This window comes from Protopterus annectens, chromosome 1.part2 (genome assembly GCF_019279795.1).
Source record: "Protopterus annectens isolate FY-2018-M chromosome 1.part2, PAN1.0, whole genome shotgun sequence".
Lineage (NCBI taxonomy): Eukaryota > Metazoa > Chordata > Ceratodontiformes > Protopteridae > Protopterus > Protopterus annectens.
In genome coordinates this window covers 1023316184-1023341950 of record NC_056727.1, presented here as the reverse complement: position 1 = coordinate 1023341950, position 25767 = coordinate 1023316184, and the positions used below count along the sequence as shown (strand labels likewise).

The 25767-nt window shown below is 38.6% G+C and overlaps 1 protein-coding gene across 1 annotated transcript in view; it reads left to right on the top strand.

The window, feature by feature from the left end:
* Positions 1-25767, top strand: part of LOC122792226 (CUB and sushi domain-containing protein 2-like) — a 1050635-nt gene that overhangs the window by 439688 nt on the left and 585180 nt on the right. The window contains exon 2 of the mRNA XM_044059970.1: positions 8238-8454. Within this exon, the coding sequence (XP_043915905.1) occupies positions 8238-8454 (217 nt within the window). The remainder of the gene's footprint in view (positions 1-8237; positions 8455-25767) is intronic.

Genomic DNA, 25767 nt, shown 5'->3' with positions numbered 1-25767 from the left:
ACGTAGAAATGCTTCCAGACTAGAACACTCAGATTCTCATGGTGCCAACTACAGACTCCAGGGGCTTTTTGTGCTGTCTCTGCAGCCATCATCCTTCAGTGCTCAAAGCTCCCAGGCTTTCAACTTGGCCCCTCCCACTGTTATCTGGGCAATGGATCTCAGCGCCTTTGAGGCTCCAGAGTCTCTGTTATTTGTTATGTAGATCATGTTAGGTGAGGCAGAGCAGCATGCATAGAAACTATGCAGTATGCAGCAATTTATTTAGAGGGCACTGCTATTCTCTTAACAGAAAAAAAAATGGAGAAGCACCTCTGGTGAAGTGACACCCAAGACAGTTGCCTAGATCACCTACAGCAAAGGTGCTTGTGGTTAGATCACAACAGCTGGTTTGCAAATTGGCTGAAGATGACAGCTCCTACTGAGCCACTGCACACTTCTGAACTCAATAATTGCTAGAAGTTCTATTCAAGGAAGTGGTGTAGAAGTATTCATTGGAGAAAGGACAATAAAAACTGCCATTGGGTTTATTAAAGCAGTGGTGTACAGTCGTCATAGAAATGGTATGTTTAAAATACCTACTTCTTGTCAAATAACTGTATGTAATAAAAGACTAAGTCATTATTCAGTAGAAGGAGCCTAAAATAACATTGGATATATAAAAGTAAAACATATATACAGTTTTAGATTAATCCTATTATCTCGGTAAAACAGTAATCAGTAGAAAATCATGACTAATAACTGTGGTTCCTGAAATATAAATATTGATTATTGTATTATCAGGAGACTGTGAGAAGAACAGCAGAAGTGAATGGCAATAATAAATGATCCGAAAAGTATGAATAAGGAGGTGCAAATACTAAAAAGAAAAGAAGATGGAATTACCACCTAGGAAAAATGATGCAGCTAAGCAGTATTAGAAAGAAATCTGTTGTCAACTTTATAGTTAGTGGCTGCGTTTTTTTTTCCTCACAGATAGTTAAATGTTTTATATGCAAGGACCCTGTTATTCCTTTGTAATACTGGCACAAACCACTAGTTCTACACATGTATTTGTTTTCCTAGAGTCTTTTACATATTCCTCTTCTGATCTGGATATTTTCATACTGCAGTAAAAAATAAATTATTGGTAGCTAGTATGTTAGGGGACAAAGGAGTGCTATGTTTCATTTTAGACATAGTAACTGGGAAGACGTTTTTGCTACGCTAATTAGCATTATCATATATATATATTTTTTTTAGTATTCTAAATGCCACTCGTACTTTTTTAGTTTGTTTAACAGTGGGCAAAATAATATAAAGTTGGTGATATAGAAATGTAAATATGTCTTTTGATAACGATCATCTAAACTAAAATGGAAATTTGAAATTCTAGAACCCCACCCTAAAGTAAATGGAAAGAAAGATTTGAAAAATGTTAACTTGGATTAGTTAATAAGCATGCAGTCCAGTAAACCACTGAGGAGCCTGGATCAATTTTCCTAGAGCGCTGCCTGATTAAGTGATTTGCTCAGAGTCACGCAGTAAGCAAAGGGATGCTGAGAGAATCGAATCTTGTACTACAAAAAGACACTGCTTAATGGTTTATAGCCTTATCCTCTGAGCTAACTGACACAGAGAGGTAGTAAAATGGTAATCAGCTACAGTAAATACTACTTCCTACAGCTCAGACAAAATACTACCCATTATAGAGACTTTTATGGTAGAGAAGTATCCGGGTATAGAGTTATAAAAATAAACACGTTGTAACAAATAGCAATGACTGGCGATAATAAAAAAATGGAAAGGTAGGACAGGCAAATGTAAACATGAAAGGAGTGAAACATTGTTCTTCACACAGGAGATTATTTGCCATTTTAGTAATCTTGCTGATAATTATTAAGGTGAAGACCATTCATTCAGACCAACTAGCCAAAAGATGCATTGGTGAAATTCAAGTGGGTCAAAACCCTTCACCACCATATGGGGAACTAAACTTCCTACCACTGACCTTAATGTAATGACTTTACTGATTGCCCCAAACTTGCAGTCGTAAGTAAACTTAGTCAAAGTTCTTATGCATTAGCCTTAACATCACTAAATTTTCATAGGAAACATTACATTTCAAGAGAAAACTTTTGATGAAGCACCATGAAGTCCAATTCTTTGATGAATTTTTTTAGCAGTTGTCACTGGTGTCATTAACAGTTTCCTTACTAGAAATTTGTAACTGTAGTACAGTCCTTACAGGTGTTCTATACAGAGCATTTCTTCACAGTGAGCCACAAGACAGGGAAATAAATAAATATAACCTTAGGCTGGCACAGAAAGGCAATTTAACAGTATAATATGCATGATAATAGTTGCAAAACCTTGACTGAGAAGGAGCATTGTTGATGCGTCACATTCATATGGCTTACAGTAGACTTAATTTGAGAAAGCTCAGGTACTGGCTTGGTATTAACAAAAACGAGTGGGTAACAAATGTCTTATGTGAAAACAGTCAGCCATTTTAGTGCATATTGTTACCAGACAGTCCAAGAAGTATCATTCACAATCGTCTTAAATATAGATGTTAAACAAAATGTGGTGTTTCTGGGTTTTAGGAGACTAGACATTCCTAAAATGTGCTGAGACTCAGAAAAAGTCTAGTAAACATAAATTAACCTAGTTTGGAGGAACAGTGGTACATTATGCCATCAGATAAGCACAATGCCTTTCTACAACCCTATTAAGTAAGGGAACAAAGACCAACAAAAAGACAGTTAAACTTAATAAAACAAATCAGTCATGAATATAAACATATATTAAAAGTGGTGTTGCTAAATTAATCTTTGGAAAAATGGAACATCTTTTGTATCTTTTCAGGAGATCTTGGTGTGAAAAGTAGGCTAATTACATTCCTTTCACATGGGAAACGTGCAAAACAAACTTGAAAACTTAAAGTTGGACAAGGTGGGTGGAGGGGAAATAGTGAAGGTAGTAATCTCGATAGCCCAGTAAGCAGACTGGAAAACTAGTAGTCTTGCCAGTTAAGGAAGATAATTACTTTTTTGAATAATGGAAGAGGATAATGTAAAATCAGGTCTGAAAACTATTAACTTGTTAGTATGAACTCAGCTGTAGGAAACTCATTATATAATCCTTACTTAAAAGAGAACTTGGAATGTTTAAAAGCTACTAGGTCACTAGATCATAGATAACATGGCTTCATATCAGAAGCATCCATCCCCTCAAATCTAACAGGTTTTTATGATCTATGAAGAAATTTTGTGTAGAATGAGATACTCAGAGTCAGATCTATTCATTTCATGTGTACTCATTCGATGTTTTGCTTATACAAAGGAAGGGTAGATACTAACAAGTCTGATTAGAAAAGAAACGGCTGAAAATAACTTTTTGTATCTCTTAATTTCTCACCCATCTCTTTTGTAGAATGCATTCCCATACAGGTACACTTAGAGAGGATTTTTAAGAAGACAAGTTTTACAATACAGCCCTAAAGCTAACAGCAACTTTATTATGGGAGTGACTATTCAGAGCATGTATTACTTACATTCTGTAGCAACATTAGAGCAGATAAAACAGTTAGCTTAGCTCACACATTAATAAACAAATAATTCTTGAAAAGAGTGCTTTGTATTACTTCATGTATTGTGACAGATTATGCACTATGTTCTGCTAAAGCCACGTGGTCCTGTGTAAATTCTGGACAATATTACATACTGATTCTGCTCAGCAGTATGCGGTTTTAAGGAGTTAAGTATTCCACATTGAAATATGACTAGTCCCATCTGATAACTTGTTATGCAGTATGCTAAAGCAGGAAGTAGAGAAAATTTTTAGGAGTGTCATGCTCTGGAGACGACTCCATATGCCTATTTTTATTAGAAAGTACTGAGAGTATTATCAGCGGAAAAACATTAATTTGACATGGTTGTTACAGCTGCAAGTTTGACACAGTTGTGAAGAACAGTAAGAGTTAAGAGTATTATCTTGTTTTGGAATAACTTTTTAATGAAATGCAATAGTGTATTGTGTCAACATTTATGCTATTTTTTGATTAAGTAATTCTAATAAGACATAAGAAAATTGTTTCATGTGAACTGTACCTAGATTTAAAAAATAAATAAAAACCAACTGCCAGCTCTTACTAAATGAGCAGTACTTAAATTGCAGGATATAAAAGAAGAAAAATAGCCAGTGTTTTGAAGAAAATGAGTTGTTCAGTATCTTTACCTTACTGATGGGCAAAGATTGAATGGTCAAAGTTCAAGTGCTTGAGTTTCATCTTGCCAGTGGTGGGAGGCCCCCCATAGGAAAATAAGGTATTCAACTTTGCGTCTTAGCAAGTGCGTATGCGCGCGCAGACACACACACACACACACACACACACACACACACATATGTATATATATATATATATATATATATATATATATGTGTAATACATGCAATAGAAAATGACAATTGAAAAAGTAATTGCCCATGAATCAGTTTTGCGGCTCCAACTCTAGAATAACCTCTGTTTATTTCATTGGTTCATAGGTCCATAGGTTCATAGGAGATGACTAGGCTAACAGCTTAAGAGCTCTTACAAGCCTAGTCATTAGCCATTGTTACCCAAATTTTACCTGATTTTTAATCCCTAAGGGCTAGAGGATGGCTTAGGTTTGTGCCTATGCCTGCGAGTATTTTACAGACTGGCCCTGTCCATAAAGGACATGGGTGTCACCCCAGGAGAGAATTTACTATTCCCCATCCATTGATCCAAACTGCATTTGAAGAGGATCAGTGAAGGGTTCTGCTTTACATGAATAGGAAGACTGTTCTAGAGAAGGGGTAATCTTTGAGACACATATCTGTCTTTCCAGCATGTTTTGTTTTGTTCATGTCACAAATCAGGTTTTCCTTAGAAAAGTGATCCATGTCCAGTCTGTCTTGTAAATGTGTAACAGGTCCATCAGGGTTGGATTTGGTAATTGCTTGTAGGTTAGGCATAGATCAACCCTTAATAGTTAGTAGGAGACAGAGTAAAGGGATAGGGTTTTTAGTCTATCACATAGGACATGCTCTGGTACCAATCATTGTCTGAGTCAGACACTTCTGAAGGATATCTTCATCACTGAAGGTCTCAGTTATTGCCCCAAACTCACAGTCGTAAGCAAACTTAGTCAGTCAAACATCTTATACATTAGCTTTAACTTCAGAGAAGTGTATTCCAAACAGAAGAGATCCCAGCAATAAGTCCTGTAGTACACCACTAGTAACTGGCCACTTTGCAGATCTGGATTCACCTACTCTAACAATGTGTCCTGTCCTGTACCCCTTTATGCAGAGGGATAACTTTTGCTGTCCTCGATTTCACAGGGACAAAGCCAGTCTGGAGACTATAATTAAATAGAGACCCTAGAGGTCCTGATAGGTCCTAATTCAAGCTATTTAAGAGGCATACTGGGATATCATCAGGAAGCATCAAAGCCATGTTTTAAGCTTTTTAGAGTACAGTGGTGAACTGTTCTTTGGTGATAATTGGTAGAGGAATAGTGGAGGGTATTTCTTAGGTGGTAACAGGAGGTGATGGGGAAGTGGAATATGAGTTAAATTTATTGGCCAGCAGATTTGCTATATCTTCTGTTTGAGTATGGTGATGCCATCTACAACTAATTTTGCACATTGTTGGGTGTTGCCCTTAAGGTTTTGGACTTAACTGAAAAATGCCTTATGGTTATTTTTGGTTTAGAAGGCTATTTTTGCCTCAAAATTTGATTTTGAAGACTTGACTAGTCCATGAATTGCTTGTATAGACTGAAGAGAGAGTTTTGCTGTGTTGTACACATTCTTTCTCACTTTTAGACAGGGTTTTATTTCTTTTGTTGTACAACATATTTATACCAATTTATACTGGACGTCCACCAGGGTGGCTTGTTTTTGTGGTTTGACCTAGGCTTATTTCAGTCTGGTACTGCTGTTTCTAGTCTGTTTATATGGTCATACAAGGCTTTTGTATATGCCTCTGTGCAGGCTTCTGTGTTTTTTTTTTTTTTTTTGGTTTGGGAGAGCTTGGAACTTAGCTATGTCATCACTTAATAGCAGGTAGTTTGCCTTTGAAAAATTCTTACAGGTTTTGGGGTTAAGTGAGGGTTCTACTTTTAAATTTATTTCCTTCCATTGTTTAAAAAGTAGGGGGTGTTGAATGGTTTGAGTTAACTGAAATGGGGTATGACTATTACAGCAGGTCAGTGACCTTTACCTATTATCAAACAATAAATGCGTTCATTCATTTTCATCCACAGACTACTACAGTATGCACCCAGTCATTATATCCACTTTCCTGACTATCTACTCCTCATCTCATATCTCTGACTGCAGTCAACGAGGCCAGTCACCATGTTTATAACCCGGCATAACTGGCTAAGATTCTACTGTAATAACTCTGGAGGAAGTAAGTACATTATGCCAGGGATTTGTGGGCTTCTAAGTCATATGGTTCCAAGTGATTCTGATGTCATTCTTACAGTCTTTTTATGAATTTTTGAACGAATGATTGCCTGAAAAAAATCAGGAGTACGGAAACAAATCCAGTCTTTTTTTTCAAGTTAAAATAAGTTGTGTTTAAAGCTTAGTATTCAAAGTTAACAAAATACTAGTTCCCCCATAAAAAAAAAAACAATAAAACAAATGCAAGGCTATAGAATCCTGTCTCGGAACAGTGCCTAACATCTTGCTTCTCCAAAGTGATAGCTACCTTCGTGTCCCATGCTGGTGGTAGATTAGGATAAAATGAAAAGTACAAATGGCTAGTGACATGTATTATGCAGGTGTGTGCCTGAGAGTTGAAACCAGAGCAAGTGGATAAAACCATCCAGACATGGGAGGAATCATAGTCAAAAATCCCAACCACAGAACCAAGCACTGTTACAGTATATGTCAAATGCTAATTTACTATCATGCACATCCTGCCTAGACTTCCACAGAAAGTCACTTAATTAGTACAGTGCTCATGTATGACTATGATGGATACTGAAAACATTGTTGCCAACTTGCCACTTTTAGATACAAAGGAATTAATCCTCTCAGCTCACTCCCATACAGAATACAATGTGAAGTACCCCATTCCAAAAACATCTAAAACTCTTACCTCAAATATCAAGGAGAAAGCCAAAAGAAGATGGAAAAGGGACAAAAAGTATAGACAGATATTGCCTTTGTATACTTAGAAACATGGTAGGAAAACGGGCTTTGCATTAGCCTGTTTTCTGAAGGCTGTTGCATCTGAAACTTAAATGGATGTCAGCATTATTTACTGACTGCAGTCCTCACTGAAACACATGCTTTACAAGGAACAGACAATAAAACAATAAAATAAAAAGAATCATGAACATTCTGAAAATTGGGACAATTCAGAGCATTTACACCCAAATATATATCCAAAAGTGTTCCTTGATTGGTGGAGTACACCCTGGCAAGCAGATTTAACCAGTTTCTTTCCTTTCATTCATTCATTCTTTTTTTTTCTTTTCTTTGTTATTTTATTATTGCTTTATCTCACTTCAGAGCTGCATGCATGCTCATGCACACAGAACAAAATAAAATTCACAAAGACAACTACAATCATTTTTAAATTTTACTTGAGTTTCTAAATTTAAAACTTGATTTTGATTTATTTTCTTATTGTTTCTAACTGGTGGAGCTGAAGCCTGGCAACCACTACTACAAGCTGCCGTGGTAGGTCATCATACATGCAATGGATTGATAAGGTCAAGTCGACAGCTTTGGGATATTTGAATTATTAGAACAGCACAGTTCTTTCTTAGAATGCAAAATATGTTTAATAAGTATGAGTCTTGTACTTCCATTGCCTGAAAGGAAGACGTGGACATATTTTGCTGGGAATTGTAAAAACATCTTCCAATTTCTGAGATGTGTAAAAATTATTAGAAAACAAATCCCTAGAGTGAGAGTCATTTAGTGGCTGATGCAATGTGTTTAGCTTTGCATTCCTACTTCTAGTGTCAGAGTGAAACACAGGTAGTAGAAATACCAATACTTAAAATGTGTCTCATTTGAAAAACTTTGAAACAGCTCTTGCAATGGCTTATCTCTGTGTACTGGTATAAATAAGAAAAAAAATCATAAACTAGCAACCAGAAGACAGCAATGTTGTAAACGTTTTCTGTATCATGGGAATAAAAGGAAATAAGAGCGCACTATTCAAAATAACTGAAAAGAATCACGTTTGTTTATATTGTTTTCTACAGGTCAGAACTGCAGTTATATACTACTCGGTCCCAACGGAACATTAGAAAGTCCAGGGTTTCCATATGGCTATCCAAATTATGCAAACTGCACATGGACACTTACTGCAGAAGAACTGAATAGGATACAACTTGTTTTCCAGTCTTTTGCTTTGGAAGAAGATTTTGATGTGTTATCTGTTTATGATGGCCTGCCACCACAGGGGAATTTAAGGACAAGGTATGCTACAATTTTTAATAATTATGTCACATGTTATATTTAACTGGTGTACGTTTTATTACATTGTACATTATTTCTGCTGCCAGTCTGTGTGTTTTTCTTTCTCTTTCTCCTTATAGGGGTATAACAGCAGATTAAAGCAGTTCCAGTTTCTTTGCAAAACATCGTCAGACATTGCATTCATAAACTCAATCTGCTATTTCCATATATTAATGATATACAAGGTTTATGTGAATATTACATCTTACATTTAAGCTTCTTTATTTCACATTGGTTTACGTTGACAGTAATGTGTTGATAAACCTAGGCAGACAACAGAAATCATTGTATAATTTGGTAACAATGTGTAACTGTACATAATACACATGAAGAAGCAGCAGGGAATAAAACTGCAGACGTAAAGACTGCTTCACAATCTGAAGTCAGCAGTGATGACTCAGCAATGTTTACTCACCTACGTGACATCATCTCATTACCGGCACAGAAATCCAGAGAGGTGGGCTAGGAACAAATGTATAGTACATATGCTATCTTTTGGTGATATGATCCCCTCTGTGTGAGCTATAGCCACATCCGGCAGTTATGTCCTGTGATTCAAGACTCCCAGGTTTAAGAGTATATTGCCTGAATTCTTGGTAACCAAATTTAGATAAAATTAGAATGGTCGTAATGGTCCCTGCCATTGCTTTGTGCAGGTATTGCACAGATTAAATGAGAATGGATTTTTCAGATGATGGCAAAAGGAACTTTTGTATGTTTTTTCATACAGGAATTTTTTTTGAACTCTGTGCTGTGGTTGCAATCAAGTTTCTTGTGTCTGACATAGGAGAAAAATAAATAATATCCTCATACAGACATAATAAAGTTGTCCCCTAAAATTATTGTTTTTAGGCTGTTTTATCACATGTTGCTGGCAGGGCTGCAATATGTTTCCTTGGATGGTTGCAGCAGCATGTAATAGGTACTAATGTAATTTATTTATTTTTTTTGCAAGTGTGTAACTGTCAGACTGGAGTATGTACTGTGGATTACAGTTCTGTAGCTTTGTGGTATTATTACTAAGAAAGGCTAGAGTTATGACTAGTGTTTTCCATTAGTATAAATGAATTTTAAAGCATGAAATGTTGGAATAAAAATGCTGCGTCACCATTGTTGTCATTACAGTACTGATGAGCAAATCTGCTGTAGTACGAAGCACGTACTGTTTGCTAAGAATTCTTGAACGGATTAAAAAAATCAAAACACACTTATTTTTTACATTGGTATATCTTTGTCAAATGTCCCTTGTGGTTTATTTGAGTCTGATGAGGGCTTTTGTTCCTTTATTTTAACTGGAACTTCAACAGATAGCTTACTCAATAGAACCTAGTAGTTTAAATGACAATACGTTACCAGTCATAGTCTCTCAACAAGTAAGCCCATTGATAAACTCATTATACACATACTTTAAAAAAAAAACTTAACAAAAGGTTTAAAGATCCATTGGAGACTGGAGTAAATAAATATGTTGGTAGTCTTGTGTTAAAATGTACCAGCACACCTATGAAATTAGAAGGGAGGGCAATACTAATGCCCTTTACAGACACAGTCTCACTTGTCTGAATTTTAAGAAATTAATTTTTTGTGTGATAGAGAAGGTGGTTTATAATGAAAGGGGGAAGGAATCGGTCCTCCTATCTTGAATTTAGGGAGTCATATTGGCAGATCCTGTTTCATACCACACAGTTCCGAGGTATTCACGATAGGGTATCAATTAGTAACATGCTGGCGCTGAAAGCTGACAAAATATAAGAAATGTTTATTGGGTAAATGAACAATTTTATAGGCTATTAATCAACTTTATTCATTTTAATGCCCTTGTTCATCCTTTTTTGTTCAGTGGCATTTATTTTTGTTAGCATAGTTAAATACCTTTTTAAGTTCAGCTGGTTCCTCGGGGAGGTTAATTTTTATTAACATGTTTTATGTTTTCAGTGCTTTTAATGTTCTTAATGTTTTTGAGTTACAATATTATGTGTGTGCATTAATTTTAAACACAAGACTACTGACATATTTATTTATTCCGATGGATCTTTAAACCTTTTTTAAGGTTTAAAAAAAAGAAAATATGTGGATAATGAGTTTATCAATGGACGTAATTGCTGAGAGACTATGATTGGTTATGTATTGTCATTTAAACTACTGGGTTCTGTTGAGTAAGCTATCTGATGAAGTTACAGTTAAAATAAAGGAATGAAACCACTCATCTTACTTTGCTCACCCGACTTGGCGTTTTCTTTTCAGCAGTTAATATTTGTGTTAAAGTGGTTATCCTTGCTTTTTTGTCTGTCATGAAAACAGTATAACTGTTGTGGAATATCCATGTCTTCCTAGTATCTGGATGGGTTTACCCCACTGGTCTGGCTTCCTTTTGCATACTGAAGAAATGCAGTGGGTGAAATTATGATCCTTCTGGCTGTCTGTTGGTGTATGAGTGAGTGAGTGAATGAGTGAGTGTGTGTGTGTGTGTGTGTGTGTGTGTGTGTGTGTGTGTGTGTGTGTGTGTGTGTGTGTGTGTGTGTGTGTGTGTCTGAGTGTGGAGTTTCATCATTTTGTAGGTACATAGGGAAGTACTATGCAGTCATTCAGACCATTACAAGTCTGGGCAAGAAGCCATATTCACAAGTTTGCTGTAAACTCAAGAAGGGTAATACATGATAGACAAGTAGAGAATATGATGCTTTTGATCCAATTACATAGGTTTACTTTGAAGGCTGCAAGCATGTTACTCTGCTTGACATGTAATGGAAGGTTGTTCCAGATGTGGGGGATATGATGGGGTTTGAATTTACCACACCAGCACATCGTATTTATCTATTGATTAAAGGTTAGCCTCTTTAACTAGATATTTGAGGAACATGTTTTGTGTAGGAATAGAAATAGAAGGTTAAAAAGCAGTGAGTGATTTATTTCATAGTAAGCTAGACACAGATCCCCATGAAGGAGTCTATAAAAGAGAGAAAATTGTGCTAAGATTTTTAAAGCCAATGGTAATCTGAACATTTGAGGTCTCTCAAGTTGAGTGATATGTTTGGGCAAATCATACCTAATGGGGAATTATATTCAATAATGGACCTAATGAGATATGAGTAAAGGGGGAGTAAAACTTCTTTGGATCTAGAGGAGATGCCCATGAAAATGACATAAGTCAGATAGAATGCTTTCAGAACAACTGCAGAGACACAGTGGTCAAACGATAAGGAATTATGAAGAAAAGTGCCTAGATCCCTGATGACAGTGTCTGATTGGAGGAGTGACTAACCTATATGGTATGGAAAATGTTTTATCAAAATTAACTATATTACATTTTTTCACATTTACTTAGAAAATGCTGTAATTGTACCAGTTATTGACATGATCTAACCCATGCAGGAGCAACTGTCAGTCAGTGGAAGATGAAATAACAAACCCTACTTTATAGTCAATTGCATACTTAAATAACCAGAGGCATTAAAGTCTGAGAAACAGATACCAAAAAGGAGATAGCCCAACAATGGGCCTTATGGAAAACCGTAGGTAACATTTTTGCTTTCAGTGGTGCTTACAGTTCTAACCACATGGGTTCTATTAGACAACCTGTTAGCTATCCTCTTCACAAGACGAAGATTTATATGCAAATTTACAAGTCTGTCAGTAAAAATCATCTAAGAAATGGTGTCAAAGGCTTTGGCCAGATCCATATGTTTTGTTTATAATATTTAACTGCTATCCACTCTTTCTGTGACCTTTTCAAAAAAAGTAATAACATTAAAGAGGCAGGATCTTTGTTTGATAATGGTGACATGATTAAGTTTTAGGGTTAACAGATTTTCAATGTTCACATTAATGAAGTTGAGATAATATGTTCCATGGCTGTATATTTAATGCTAGAGAGACTGATGACTCTATAGTTACCGGGTTCTCTGGTTGGACTGCCATCTCATAACATCAACACAACTGCACTTTTCCAGGTTTCAGGAATGTAACCAGTTGAAAGGCTTGGATTAAAGAGGTTAAGCAGGGGTTAAGAAAGTTCATATATGGAACCAATAATCAGGCAACTGGGTGTGTTTTTGAGCCCATGCAAATAGTATTCATAACTTTTGAGAGAGCAGAGTAGTCTTCCTTACTAATTAAAGGAGGTGGCTATGATTGTGAAATCTGTGGGATAGGTATAACTGTAGGTGGAGTAAACTTTGCACTAAATTTGTGAGCTAGGATATTAGCTATTTCCCTTTGATCAGAGCGGGCAGTGTTGGGTGCTAGTTCTTAACTTTTTGATACAGTTAAGGAAAGATTTATAATTATTTTTTGCTTTAGTGTCTGTATTAAGTCCACATTCAGGTTTGAGTTTACCAATGGTTCCCTTCAGCTCTTTACTGCTTGGGTTATGTGTGTTGATAAGGTAAGTAGAATAAGATTTATTATAAACATCTGTTAATTTCTCCCTATTGTTATTTAAGTTACGTCTACAGTTATTTCACCATTGGGATTTATTTTTAAATTTCTCATTACATTTAGTGCAGTCAGGGACAGTACTATAAAAACAACCATTTAGGCTAAAGTAGAAATCAGAACCAAGGGCAGTAGTTTTAGCAACTGCAGCCATTGGAGGAGGATTTCAGTGGAATTTATTATGCCATCAAATAACTGAAATTGGTTTGCATCTCAGAAGTCCCTAAGCACTGAGGTACTTCGAGGGGAAGTGCCACCAGATGTAAATGAAAAAATCACCGTTTTATGGTTTAATTTAATAAAGTAGGAAGAAATATATGGTGGCGTGCAACAATTGATCATATTTGTGAGGATAAGCTTGAGTGTATTGGAACGTCTAGTAGGATGATTTACTGTTTTTACAAGGGAGTTTTCTTTTTAAGTTATTGGGCATTTTGCCTACTGGCAGTGTAGACCAGCCAGGTCATTAATTGATATTTGAAGTCCCCCCGGAAAGTGGGGATTTCATCTAAAGTATTAAAATAGCTACATATGAAGTAGTAATTATTTTTGTTTATGGTGGTTTGGACATCTAGGCATTCAAGTTTGGTGTTCTGTGAAATCTGTCATGGGGTAATGTTATCTTTGACAAATACTAATACTCTTGCACAATTACCTGTAGATCTGAAGACATGATAGGAACTGAACTCAGGAATACAGGGAGTGGTTTCATTGCTCTGAAATCCCATTTCTGAAACTACAAGTATATGAATGTGTTCAAATTGCAGGAGAGCCTCAACTTTGTGCAATTCTAGTTTGGTACTCAGTTTATTAACCAATAAATTTCACTTATTTGGGTTTTCAAATTGCTGATTAAGGAAGGAATCATAACATGCTTATTTTACCTTTTAGGTTTCCAAGCATTTCTCTTCAGGATATGAGTATCACAGGCAATTTTTTATTATTTAAGAGAATTGAAAACAATTTGCCCGGGTGAAGCATTAACATGTTCCTTAATTTCACTTTTTTTTCTGAGAATATCAGAATAAATAGACTCACACTCTTCCACAAACTTCATTAGTTTATATTCTATACTGTGTAGGTGGGAAAGGAAGGATTTTGAAAGAAAATGGAGTTTTGGCGCATCTTAGGATGAGTGGTTTGACATGAAGACTTGAATTTCTACCTTCTTTTTTATTCCTATCACTAAAGCATTTAGTATCACACATTGTTTTGCTCACCTTGTCCAGAATAGCTAAGAGGTTTTTTGAACAGAGTCTCTTGGGTATGTTGCATTGTTGGTAGAGCAGCTGTACAGGTCATCTTTGCTTCACTCAACATGGGGAAACCATAATCTGCAGCCTTCATGCCTCTCCCTACCAGCTCCTCCAGTGCCTGGGTTGTTACATGATCCTATGGCAAGTAGATTACAAACAAGGCTTCATCCTCTTATCATGTACCTGGAAGCTGCATAAAGGGTGGTCCGAATTCGAAAACACTTGCTGTCAGTGTGAGTGAAGTACTTTGGTGTAAGACGTATCTATAAATCAGGCTTACACTGGAGTAAACCTCTTACATCAAGTGCAAGTCCTTTAGAATCTGGCCCAGTGTGTTTCAACAGCAATATGAAGAATGAAATGTAAGACTTTTTGGGGTTCAGTACAGGAAATAGTTTACAATGTATGTATATACATTCTATCAACATGGATTTTAAATGTACTTCTGAACCCAGTTGTTTCTGTTGGCATCTAGTGCTGTCAAACAGTTGCAAGTCTCTTCATCCAGCAGAGTAAAATTGGAAAATTTAGCATTTTTATGAGAGATATATATAACAGCAGCTTTTATTATTTGTCAAGCATTTCTGAAAGCATCAGTTTCAGTCAAACAAATTAAAACCACGCCTATAAAAATGATTAGATCCAGGTTATTTGTTTCATTTGACCAGGTACTGAGGGCATAAAAAAGCATCATTTACATATAAGAGCAGTGGTGCAATTTATGACAGATGTCAAGGTCAAAGTTTGCTCAGGTGAATTAAATAAGAGTGCACAGAATTAACTTTTTACTACTGATTCCACATCCTATGCTATGGCTGCTGTAAACCATTTCTCCTTTATTGTGTGAGACTATGACACTCTATGCAGTGGCCAGTTTTCTATCTACCAACATAGGATACAAACTCTGGTGGTAGTTTAGTACCCCTGATGCCTCTAGACAACGTACCACTGGCATTCTGTTATTCCCACTTGCTGGCTCCCCCACCTTTTATTCCCTGCCTTGCCTCTGTGGACATTTGTTTGCTACATGGCCCTAGTGGTTACATTTCAAACATTTGAACCTATGCCCTGGCCATGTACCTGAGCTAGTGGCTTCCCCTGTTACTGGTGAACTCTGTTGAGGTGATTTGGTCTCCAGCTCATGGGTTCCGTTATATCCACGTGTACCACTGCGTATCCCATTCCTATGCAGTGATGCCCTACTTGCTAAGTAGAGATCCCCCTTTTCCCCCAGCTCATCTGCAGAGTTGCATTCCTTGTCTGCCAACCAGATTCTCATGTCCTCAGGCAAAGTGCTAAGGGCTTGTTCCTTACCAAAATGTCTGAAGGCCTTTGAAAAGTGGTGACATAACACCCGGTCACCCACCTATGAAAATAAGTGCTTATTTCAGCAATATAATCACATACACTTTCATCTGCCTTGCTTCTGTGCTCAGGAAACTTTTTTTCTGTAAGCTTCAGGAGTTAACTTAAAACATTCCAGTAAACATTTTTAACTGTACATAGTTTAAGCAATCAGTATCAGACAATTTAGAAAAAGCATTACAGCTTTACCATGGAGTAAAGGGGTCAGGAACCATACCCAGAGCCCTTGGTCAACATTATACTGTTTACATACTCTTTTAAATATATGAATAATACTATCAAAATTATCACCCTCTGTAAATTGTAAATGAGCCTCCAAATGCCTCATTCTCTCCCCCCAGCTTTCCATCTCTGTAAAAGTCCCACAAGGATTGATCCTTGGCACACTACTTTTCATTGTTTTTACTAATGACCTAAGTTCTGGTGCTAAACCTGCCTCAGTCATACAATAAGTGAGTGATGAATCCCTCAACTGCTCTGCTCCCACTATCAATGAACTTCAAGTAAAAACTCAGGTTGCCCTCAATAATACTGAAAACTACTTAGCAGTCCATCAACTTATACTAACCCCCCAAAAACGAGCTTATGTTATCTTCAAATACCTCAATATTAAATAACCAACCACCTCTCTCTGTCTTTTCCTCCAATGGCACTAAAATAGAACCTGTCAAACAAACAAAACGTCTCGGTGTCACTATCGACAATGGACTGAAGTTTGACAAACATATAGCACTAACAATTAAAAAAGTCCATGTAAAACTTGTTACTCTCTACAGGACCAGATCCTATGTCACCAACCATGCCAGACTTGCAACAGCAAGAACCCACCTCTTATCTTCCCTACTTTACTGTCCTCAAATATACACCCAAACTTCACAAAACAGAATTGAATAACCTCAAATCTTGCTATAACAAGATAGCCAAATTCGCCTCTAACCAGCCTCAAAGATCACATTATTGTATTGCCCTCCACCACCTGAACTGGTTAGAACTCCCAAATCTACTTACACTAAATCAACTATTAATTATTGCTTAAAGTTATCAAAACTTATAACTCACAAGGAGGCTCCTTATATTGTCACAAAATTGATAAATACTGGAATTCTTTTGCTCAACATATTCTGTCCATCATTAATACTCATAACTTCAAGCAGGCCCTAAAACAATCCTTCTCAAACCATTGGATATGCTCCTGTTCACCCCCCCGACTAACCTATTCTTACTGTCCTTTACTGACTTTCTGCTCTCTCTCACTCAGCCGCATGTCCTCCTTGGCGATGACACATCCACCTTTCCTTTCATTCCCCTTTTTATTTTTCATCTAGTCTTTTATATGTATATAGAAATGCATATTAAAAAAATATATATATATATTTAAACTGTTAAATTTTCTGATGTAACAATGATTGTTTATTAATGCTGATTGTTAATGATGTATCATATGTAACCACTACAACCTTTTTGCTTTTTGTATGATTCTCACTCATATTTTTGCATGTAATGTTTTAATTCTGTTATTTCTCTGGAGCTTTTCTCCCTGGGTCTCCACTGAAAATGGACTACTTGCCCAGTCAGTCACTACCCAGTAATCAAATATAAATAAATAAATAAATTGAGGAAGAAATTTACTGACCTTTGTTGCTTCTGAGATTCGGTTGCTTACCTTCTCCATTACCCTCATGACCCTGGTAAAGGGCAAGTATTTCATTTTCATGTTGCCTCTGTTTCTCATTTTCTTCAGCCTCCAAATGCCTTATTCTGTCTGCTAGATGTTCTTTGTGTTTCACTATTGCAGTCATCACCTGTGGGGTTATCCCTGCTGTGATAGCCCTCGGCCGTCCCGAATACCAGAGTCAATGTTTTTCTGCGTTGGCTGCTGTCACTTGTTCACTGACATCAGGTCATCAGTGCTATAAAGCAAGGCAGCCTACACCATTACATCAGACTTTTGTGCCATGGATCCCCTAGCAGAAGCAGTTCACAAGTGTGCCAGTCGGTCATTACCAGAGCTCAAATTACAGCTGAAAACGTCTAAAACTAAGTACCCTGTTAGGGATCCTTTTTTCTTGCAATAACCGATGTCAGAAAAAGTTAACAATTGTCTCGCCTGTGGAAAGCAGATCCCACACTGAGACTTCCATTCATACTGCGTAATTTGTTTAGGTCCAGACCACGATGTCCCCCATTGCCGGTTTTGTGCCCTCTTTAATGTGAGAACCATTCGTCATAGAGCTCTTATTGTAGACAGATATTTTTGTCTTCCGTCTTCACATTCTAAAATGGCGTCTGCCAGCCAGCAATCTGTAGACATTCCAAACAAAGTAGAGATAAAGATAGAGACAGACCACACAAAGCTAAGCCTTCCAACGATGCTACCGGTAAGCAGGTCATCAGTTTTCCGGAATTCAGTGAGGCACTTTCACAGCCCCTGATGCCTGATATGATATCTATGCAGGCCTCTACCGAGACCCTTTTGGAGTCTGGTATGTCACAGAAATCTTCTTCTTCTTCCGAGCCTTTGGTTGTCTCTGCCTCGGTTGAGTCCGGAGCCATGAGCAGGCACCGGTTTCCAAGGAGGCCTTTCACACCACTGATTCTAGACAAAAATTGATCTCCTCTCATCTGACTACCATTTCTCTCATTCTGATAGATACTCTAGGCTAGTAGCCAGGCCACTCCTAGAAAATCTACTTCTAGTCAGCATCTTACTCTTGATCCTCCACCCCAAGTCCAAATGCTTAAGATGGCAGAGGATCTTATCTCCCTTATCAGGGGTAGTCAGGCCACAACTTCTAAAAGGAAACAACACCTTTCTCTTGAAATAATGACAGAGCAGGATTCTGAGGAATCTGATTATTCAGATTTTAAAGAGGAACAACAGCCTCTTACTGCTTATGAAGATTCATATGCAGAGGAATCCATTCCTTCTGCCTCCCCACCAGAAGACCTTTCTTTTGGGGAAACCCTTCACACCCTGAGGGACCATTTCCATTGGGAATCTCAGGACTTCCCTCAGTCTAAGAAAAGACTAAGAGAGTTTCTAGCCCTACCCCAGCACAGACCCCTGGCTATCCCCCGTATCTTAGAAGTGGTGGATGATGTTTTCCATGAATCCAGCTTAGCCTCTGATGCCCTCCCACCTGCTCCTAGTAAACCTGACAGGTACTACAGAGTACCGGATTCTCACAAATACCTGTACAGAAATCCTGCTGCAGACCTGTAGGTCATTACACAGGGACCTAAAGAAGCTAAGGCTAGTTCTGCCAAGAATACTATTCCTTCTGACAAGGAATCCAGAATTCTGGACAGATGTGGTAAAAAAAATATACACCTCTGCAACCTTAGCTATCAGAGCACTCAGCTGTCAGTTCCATATGTTAAAATATCAACAACACACTTTGGAACTATTAAAGCAAAAGATTTCTACCTTTCCTGACTGTGCCAATTTGAAAGAGTTAGCAGATTTACTACACTCTACTTGTCAAGTGACCAAACACTCTTTGCACTGTGGATATGATGCACTAGAAGCCTCAAGCAGGGCAACTGTGTCAGGGTCTGTCATTAGGAGACATGCATGGTTGAAGGAACTACCACTTCCTGATCATGTCCAGTCTTAATTAATTGATGCACCCTTGGATAAGGACCGCTTGTTTGGAGTAAAAGCAGAAGAGGTGCTTAAAAAGATGGAAGACAACGAAAAAATCTATGCAAACAGTAAAAGATTTCTTTCAGGTTCAACCTCCTAGGTTCAGCAGGAATTTCCTCTCTAAGCACTGGTCCTTTACTGCACCTAGTAGACAGGGGCAAGGTAAGCCCTGCAGGGACAGACCACCCAGGCCCCTATGCCAGGGACAGCAGAAAACCATACAGTGGACCACTTCTGCCCCAAAGGCAGGGAGTTCTAAGCCATCCTTCTGTGGCAAAAACTCTCAATGACTCCCCCCCTGCCCTCTTTTCACTCACCAAAATCTAGGAGGAAGGCTCTCCCTCTGCAAAGAAAATTGTCTTTCTGTAACAAAAGACCAATGAGTCTTAAAGATCATTTTTCAGGGATACAAATTCTCTTTCAATGAACTCCTAATTCCAAGAGGGTACCCAGACATACCTCCAAATCAGTGGGCAGAGGCATTAAAACAAGTCCAAACTCTCATATCCCAAGGGGCAGTTGAACTTGTTCCCATAGATCAAAGAGGCAAATGTTTTTATTCCAGACTATTCCTTGTTCCCAGAAAAGAGGGCACTTGGCGCACCATCCTGGATCTATCCATTCTGAACACCTCATGGGTAGTCCCCAAATTCAAAATGCTAACTTTACAGCAGATGCTGCATATGCTGACAAAAAATGCCTGGTTAATGACCTTAGACCTAAAAGTTGCCTACCTCCACATCCCCATAAGGGAATCCTGCAGGAAATTCCTGCACCTCAGAGCAGGCTCACAACACTTTCAGTTCTCTGCGCTACCCTTTGGTTTACCTACTACTCCCAGGGTATTCATCAAATGCTTAGCCCTGACCATAGCATTTTGCAGAGAAATATTCAGATTTACCCTTATCTGGATGACTGCTTCATTCAGGCAGAGTGCAAAGAAAAGCTGCTCCAGGACCTCCTCTTTGTCAAAGCCCTCCTAACTTCCTTAGGGTTCATCATCACCGAAAAGAAATCAAAGCAAACACCCTCCAGGAGGATCATTTTCTTGGGATCACCACTGGGCACAACATCCCAAATGGCCTTCCTATTCCCAGAAAAGAAGAGATTCCTGCCTCTCTACTTTACCCAGCTGGCTTCCAGAAGTCACCTCACTGCGAGGAAGTTCCTGCAAGCCTTGGGGTACATGGCATCTTGCATCCTTCTAATTACTCTGGCCAGGCTTTACATGAGAAAACTTCAGTGTTATCTAAAGAACATTTGGTGTCAGCACTCTCAGCCTCTATAGATCTCTCTCCCTCTGATCCCCCGTATAAGGGCTGAGTTCCTCTGGTGGGCAGAGGCCTGTGCCAAGAACAAGGGTCTTCCCTTCATCCTCTTCACTACCGGGCAGATCATCCCCACCAACACCTCAGACATTGCTTGGGGTGCTCACCTACCAGGCAGGTGCACCTAAGGTCTTTTGGATGCCCAACACCTTCCCTTACATATCAACCTGAAGGAAATGATGGCGGTACTAAAGGCTCTGACATCCTTCAAACCCCATCTCAGGCCAGGGGTTCTCCTTATCAAAACAGACACCACTGTAATGTGGTACATCAACAAACAGGGAGGGACCCAATCTTACCCACTGTGCAGGCTAGCCATGAACCTCTGGCTGACAGCCTCCTCCATGGGATTACACCTAATAGCCCAATACCTACCAGGGATCAACAGCGCCCTGGCAGACCACTTAAGCAGAAACTTACTGGATCCCCACGAATGGCAACTCCACAGAAAAATCTTTTTGCAAGTCACTCAGGAGTGGGGAACTCTGGAGGTGGATCTCTTTGCTTCACACCTCAACCATCAGTTAAATAAATTCTGTACCAGGGAGTATCATCACCTAGCATGGAAGGTGGATGCCTTGAATTTCATCTGGAACTCCCTTTTTGTGTACACATTCCCTCCTCTGCCTCTAATTCCCAAGGTACTGATCAAGATAGGAGAGGAGAGACCAAAGGCCATCCTCATTGCTCCAGATTAGCCCAGGCAGCATTGGTATCCCTTACTGCGCAGCTTCCCCTGATCTCAGAACTCTTAACTCGGGTGGAGGGGGGATGCAGCACCCAGACTTGCAGACTCTCAAACTGTCAGCATGGCTAATACTCTAAAGGCAAACAAGGGGCCCCTGTTAAGGAAAATGGTCCTAGACATTATCACAGAGGCCAGAAGGCACAGCACCAGAAAATCTTATGCAAGGAAATGGAAAAGATTCTGCTTCTTGAATTAGTCCAGAGGGGGCAGTTCCTCACAACCTTCCATCCCTCTTATCCTGGATTATCGATCAGAGTTGCTCAATAGTGGCCTCTCCTTCTCTTCTATTAAAATTGACGCGTCAGCCATTTCCGCTCATTTTGATACAGACCCACTTCCTGTTCTCACATCCTTTGATTAAACAATTTCTCAGAGGGGCTTCTAATATCAGACCTCCCAGAAGGCCACCCATGCCAACCTGGGACCTGAATTATGTTTTGGAAAAACTAACCTTACCACCCTTCGAACCTGCTGCTTCAGCAGAACTGAAATACCTCTGCTGGAGGACTGCTTTCCTACTAGGTATCACCTCAGCCAGAAGGGTTTCAGAACTTCAGGCACTAATGGCCATAAAGCCCTTCATCATTTTCCATGCAGACAGAGTCTCCCTGAGGACTAACCCATCCTTTATGCCCAAGGTGGTATCTAATGTAACCCCCAACCAGGCCATACATCTACTCACCTTCTTCCCTAACCCTCAAAACAAGGGGAAAGAATTCTGCATTCACTAGACATGCACAGACAGCTCAGATACTGCTTAGACCATACTAAAGCCTTCAGGAAAACAGACCAACTTCTTGTCAGCTTTGCCTCAGGGGCAGAGGGGAAGCCCATTTCCAAGCAAACCATTTCCAAATGGATATCACACTGCATCCATTTCTGCTACAGATTACATTGGAAACCACCCCCTAAGCCTATTCATACCCATTCCACTAGGGCAGCTTCCACTTCCACAGCATTCATCAGAGGAGTTCCTACCAGGGACATCTTGGAAGCTGCCACCTGGACTTCTGTCCATACCTTTACAAAGCATTACCACCTACCTCTTTTCTCTAAGGCTAGGGCAGTGTTTGCCTCTGCAGTTCTGCAGGGCTTGCTGACCCAGGCCTAGGACTCTTACTAATCCTAGCACCCTTCTCCTCAGCTTTGGGAATCCTCCCACAGGTGATGACTCCAACAGTGAAACATGAAAAACATAGTACAATTGTGTACACTTACCATAAATGTAGATGTTCAAAAGTATTCACTGTTGCAGTCCTGGTTTCCCTCCCTCCTTCCCCCTTATATCCTCTTTCCTTAGGGAGCCATAAGCTTCTTATGGTGGCTTTTAGCCACCAGGACCACTTTACCATATATCCTGGGGCTTCTGACTGGTTAGGGCAAGAAAAAACAATGTAATGGCGTCGGCTGCCTTGTTTTATAGCACTGACGACCTGACATCAGTCAACAAGCAACAGCAGCTGATGCAGAAAAGCATTGACTCTGGTATTCGGGCCAGCCAAGGGCTACCACAGCAGGGATAACCCCACAGGTGATGACTGCAACAGTGAATACACTCAAACATCTACATCTGTGGTAAGTGTACACAACTATACTTTCTAATTACAAACATTTGGCCTCCAGTTAAAGTCTCTTTAACTGCAGATGGCTTTTTAAGTCCTCTGAGGAATAGGTGAACATTCCTGTTTCTGAGAGCTACAGACCACCAATGACAGACTGTTTTTTTTTTCCTGGTTGCTGCTCTGTGCTGCAGCTGTGATTAAGGCTGCAATCATTTCCCCTAAAGTTAGGCTGTTATGCACCAGTCTATTGGCTTGGCACATCTCAGTCAACTGGTTCCTTGTCAGCTTGCCATATTCCTCTTCTGACATACTTCCCTGCTCTCCCAAATTAACTAAGCTAACAAAAATTAAATAAATAAAACTATTGTGTTATGGAACTCTGAATGTCTACTGTGTGGCTGCTTGAGAGTACAAACACCTTCTTTAGTGTCCACTGCTTACAGGCTGCAGAAATTCCATCTCCACACCACTGCAGACCAATATGCGACATGTAATGGTCCCATAACTGCCAGCCAATACGTGGTGATCCCACAACTGCCAACCAATATGTGATGACCCCTCTCTGGGTCAGTAATCAAGGAGCCTGAATCCTCACCAGTAATACTAGAGAGGGATGTTAACTTGGAATACAAATGGAAAACTCAGTATTTCCAGATGCAGACCTCTCTGCATCAAGCACAGTTTCCTTTAAGAGCACACAGGGAACACACTCAGCCCAGGGTCTGGATTTCTCTATATCTGTCTCCCTCCAGGTCCCCTATAAGACTCCACACTGGTACAACTGTAGGGTTAGGTCCTCAGCTTAGTGTCCAAGTCAAGTCCTTCAGCACCTTCTCTGTGAACCCAGTGCTTTGTGCCCCTGTGAGATTTGATTTTTCAAACATACACACACACACACACACACACACACACACACACACACACACACACACACACACACACACACACACACCTGGGAAAGACTCGCGCATATTTACCTGCTGTGCCCCCTCCTGCCAAAAGTATAAGGTAGCTATCACGGGTCTATATTATAACAACGAATGATCAAATGATCTAACGTTGTTATATTGAACTCAAAAGTTCGAATTCACAACACATCGAACTACCAGAACAGCGATTTTGTTCCCGGGGAAAAAAATCGCTGTTCCCAAAAAAAAAAAAAAAAAAAAAAAAAAAAAACACATTCAAGCATTACATAAAGTGGAAGCAGCCAAGCGACTTCTTTCTCAGAGAAAGAATTTGCTTATATGCCACTTTGTCATTTTGTGTTTTCGACATTTGAAGCTTGACCAAGATGCATTTGACAAAATGTGCCTTTGTTCTTCTGATAGGAATCCATTATCACTGGTACCAGACACTCCACAATCAGCTACTCTATGGCCCTTAACAAAAGGTGTCCAATTTTACTGTGTAATATTAATACTATTACAAGTAGTAGTAGCTGACCAAGACCACTTGAACTTCTGGAGTAGCCCATACAGTGCCCCCATATAAATATAAGCAATCTCAAAGGCTAAGCACTTTCTAAAAGGACCAGCCACAATAACATTTTTAAATATATGTAATAATAAATAATAAATGAGTATGAAAATACTGAATATATATTTACAGTAAACCACAGAGTTCAAATCACAGGGAATATTGAAAATAACCCCGATGGACAGACTCAGACAAATAAAGAAAAACAATATCTAAACTAAGCTTCATTATATTCCTGACTGTATCTAGAAGAACTACTATTCCTTACTTACTTAATAGAGCAAGGCAGATGATGTGGTGAATGGTTCTTCTTGTTGTGGTTTTCCAGCGTAGACTGATACTGTTGTGTACATGATCCTTGGTTTATTATTCATAGATCATATTAGTATGCAAAGAGTGTTGAAAATAATGATTGCTACAAGACTGTTTTTTCTGCAATAAGCATCATTATTTCTGTTTCTTCTTGCAGCAAATAACCTCTACACTGCCTCATATTATTATCATTTCTACACCTATTTTATTTACTGATCATCCACATGGAGTTATTTGATTGATTAATTCTGCATCTCAAATGAAAGGAATAGTATTATTATATGCGTGCCAGATAGCTTCATAATAAAATAATTCTTAGTGAATGCATGTGATGCTAACAGTAGACTCCCATCGGAATTGAAATGATATGCCAATTATTTAAATGCATACTGATGTGTACTAAAATGAAGCATTGCATTCTGAATATTGAATAGATGAACACAGATGCACGCAAGTCCATTTCTAGAATAATTAGTTATTAAAAGCTATTTTGAGGGAAAATATGAGGTACTTTGAAAGATAAGCATGGAATGCTAATCAATTTTGAAGGTCAGTTTTCTTGGCTTTTATTTCCTTACTGCTGTTGTGTTGTATTCAGAATATGCCCCTTGACTTTCATTACTGGTAACAAAGTCTTTTACTAACTATTGTTAGTTTTCAGATGTTCATATTTGCCTTTTTCATTGTTTTCTGATCTTGGTAATATTTGTCATTCATTTTTTTCTTCCTCTAAATATTTATATATTTATTTTATTATGGACAAATATGTAAAGAAAAATTAACTAGTGAACATAATTTAAAAATACATATCTGCATGCAGTATTATAAATCAATATCAGTTACTTTTTCCTTTACTGTTAAGAGCATCCATTTGATGTGAAGTTCCTTCTCTGGAGTAATTTATTTATAGTTGCTTCAAGTCCAAATTACCTTTTATAAAGACATACAATGTAAAGTTCTTCAGCTGCTAATAACTTTGGTTAATACTACACTCTACTCCTTGTGCTGATCATTTTATAGTATCTCTGGCAATAATTTTTACCATATTCCAGTCTATTGCACTCCCTCATGTTTAAATATAGGGTTTCATATATTCCATATAATACCATCCCATATGTGTATCCTTGCAAGCATAACTATAGAC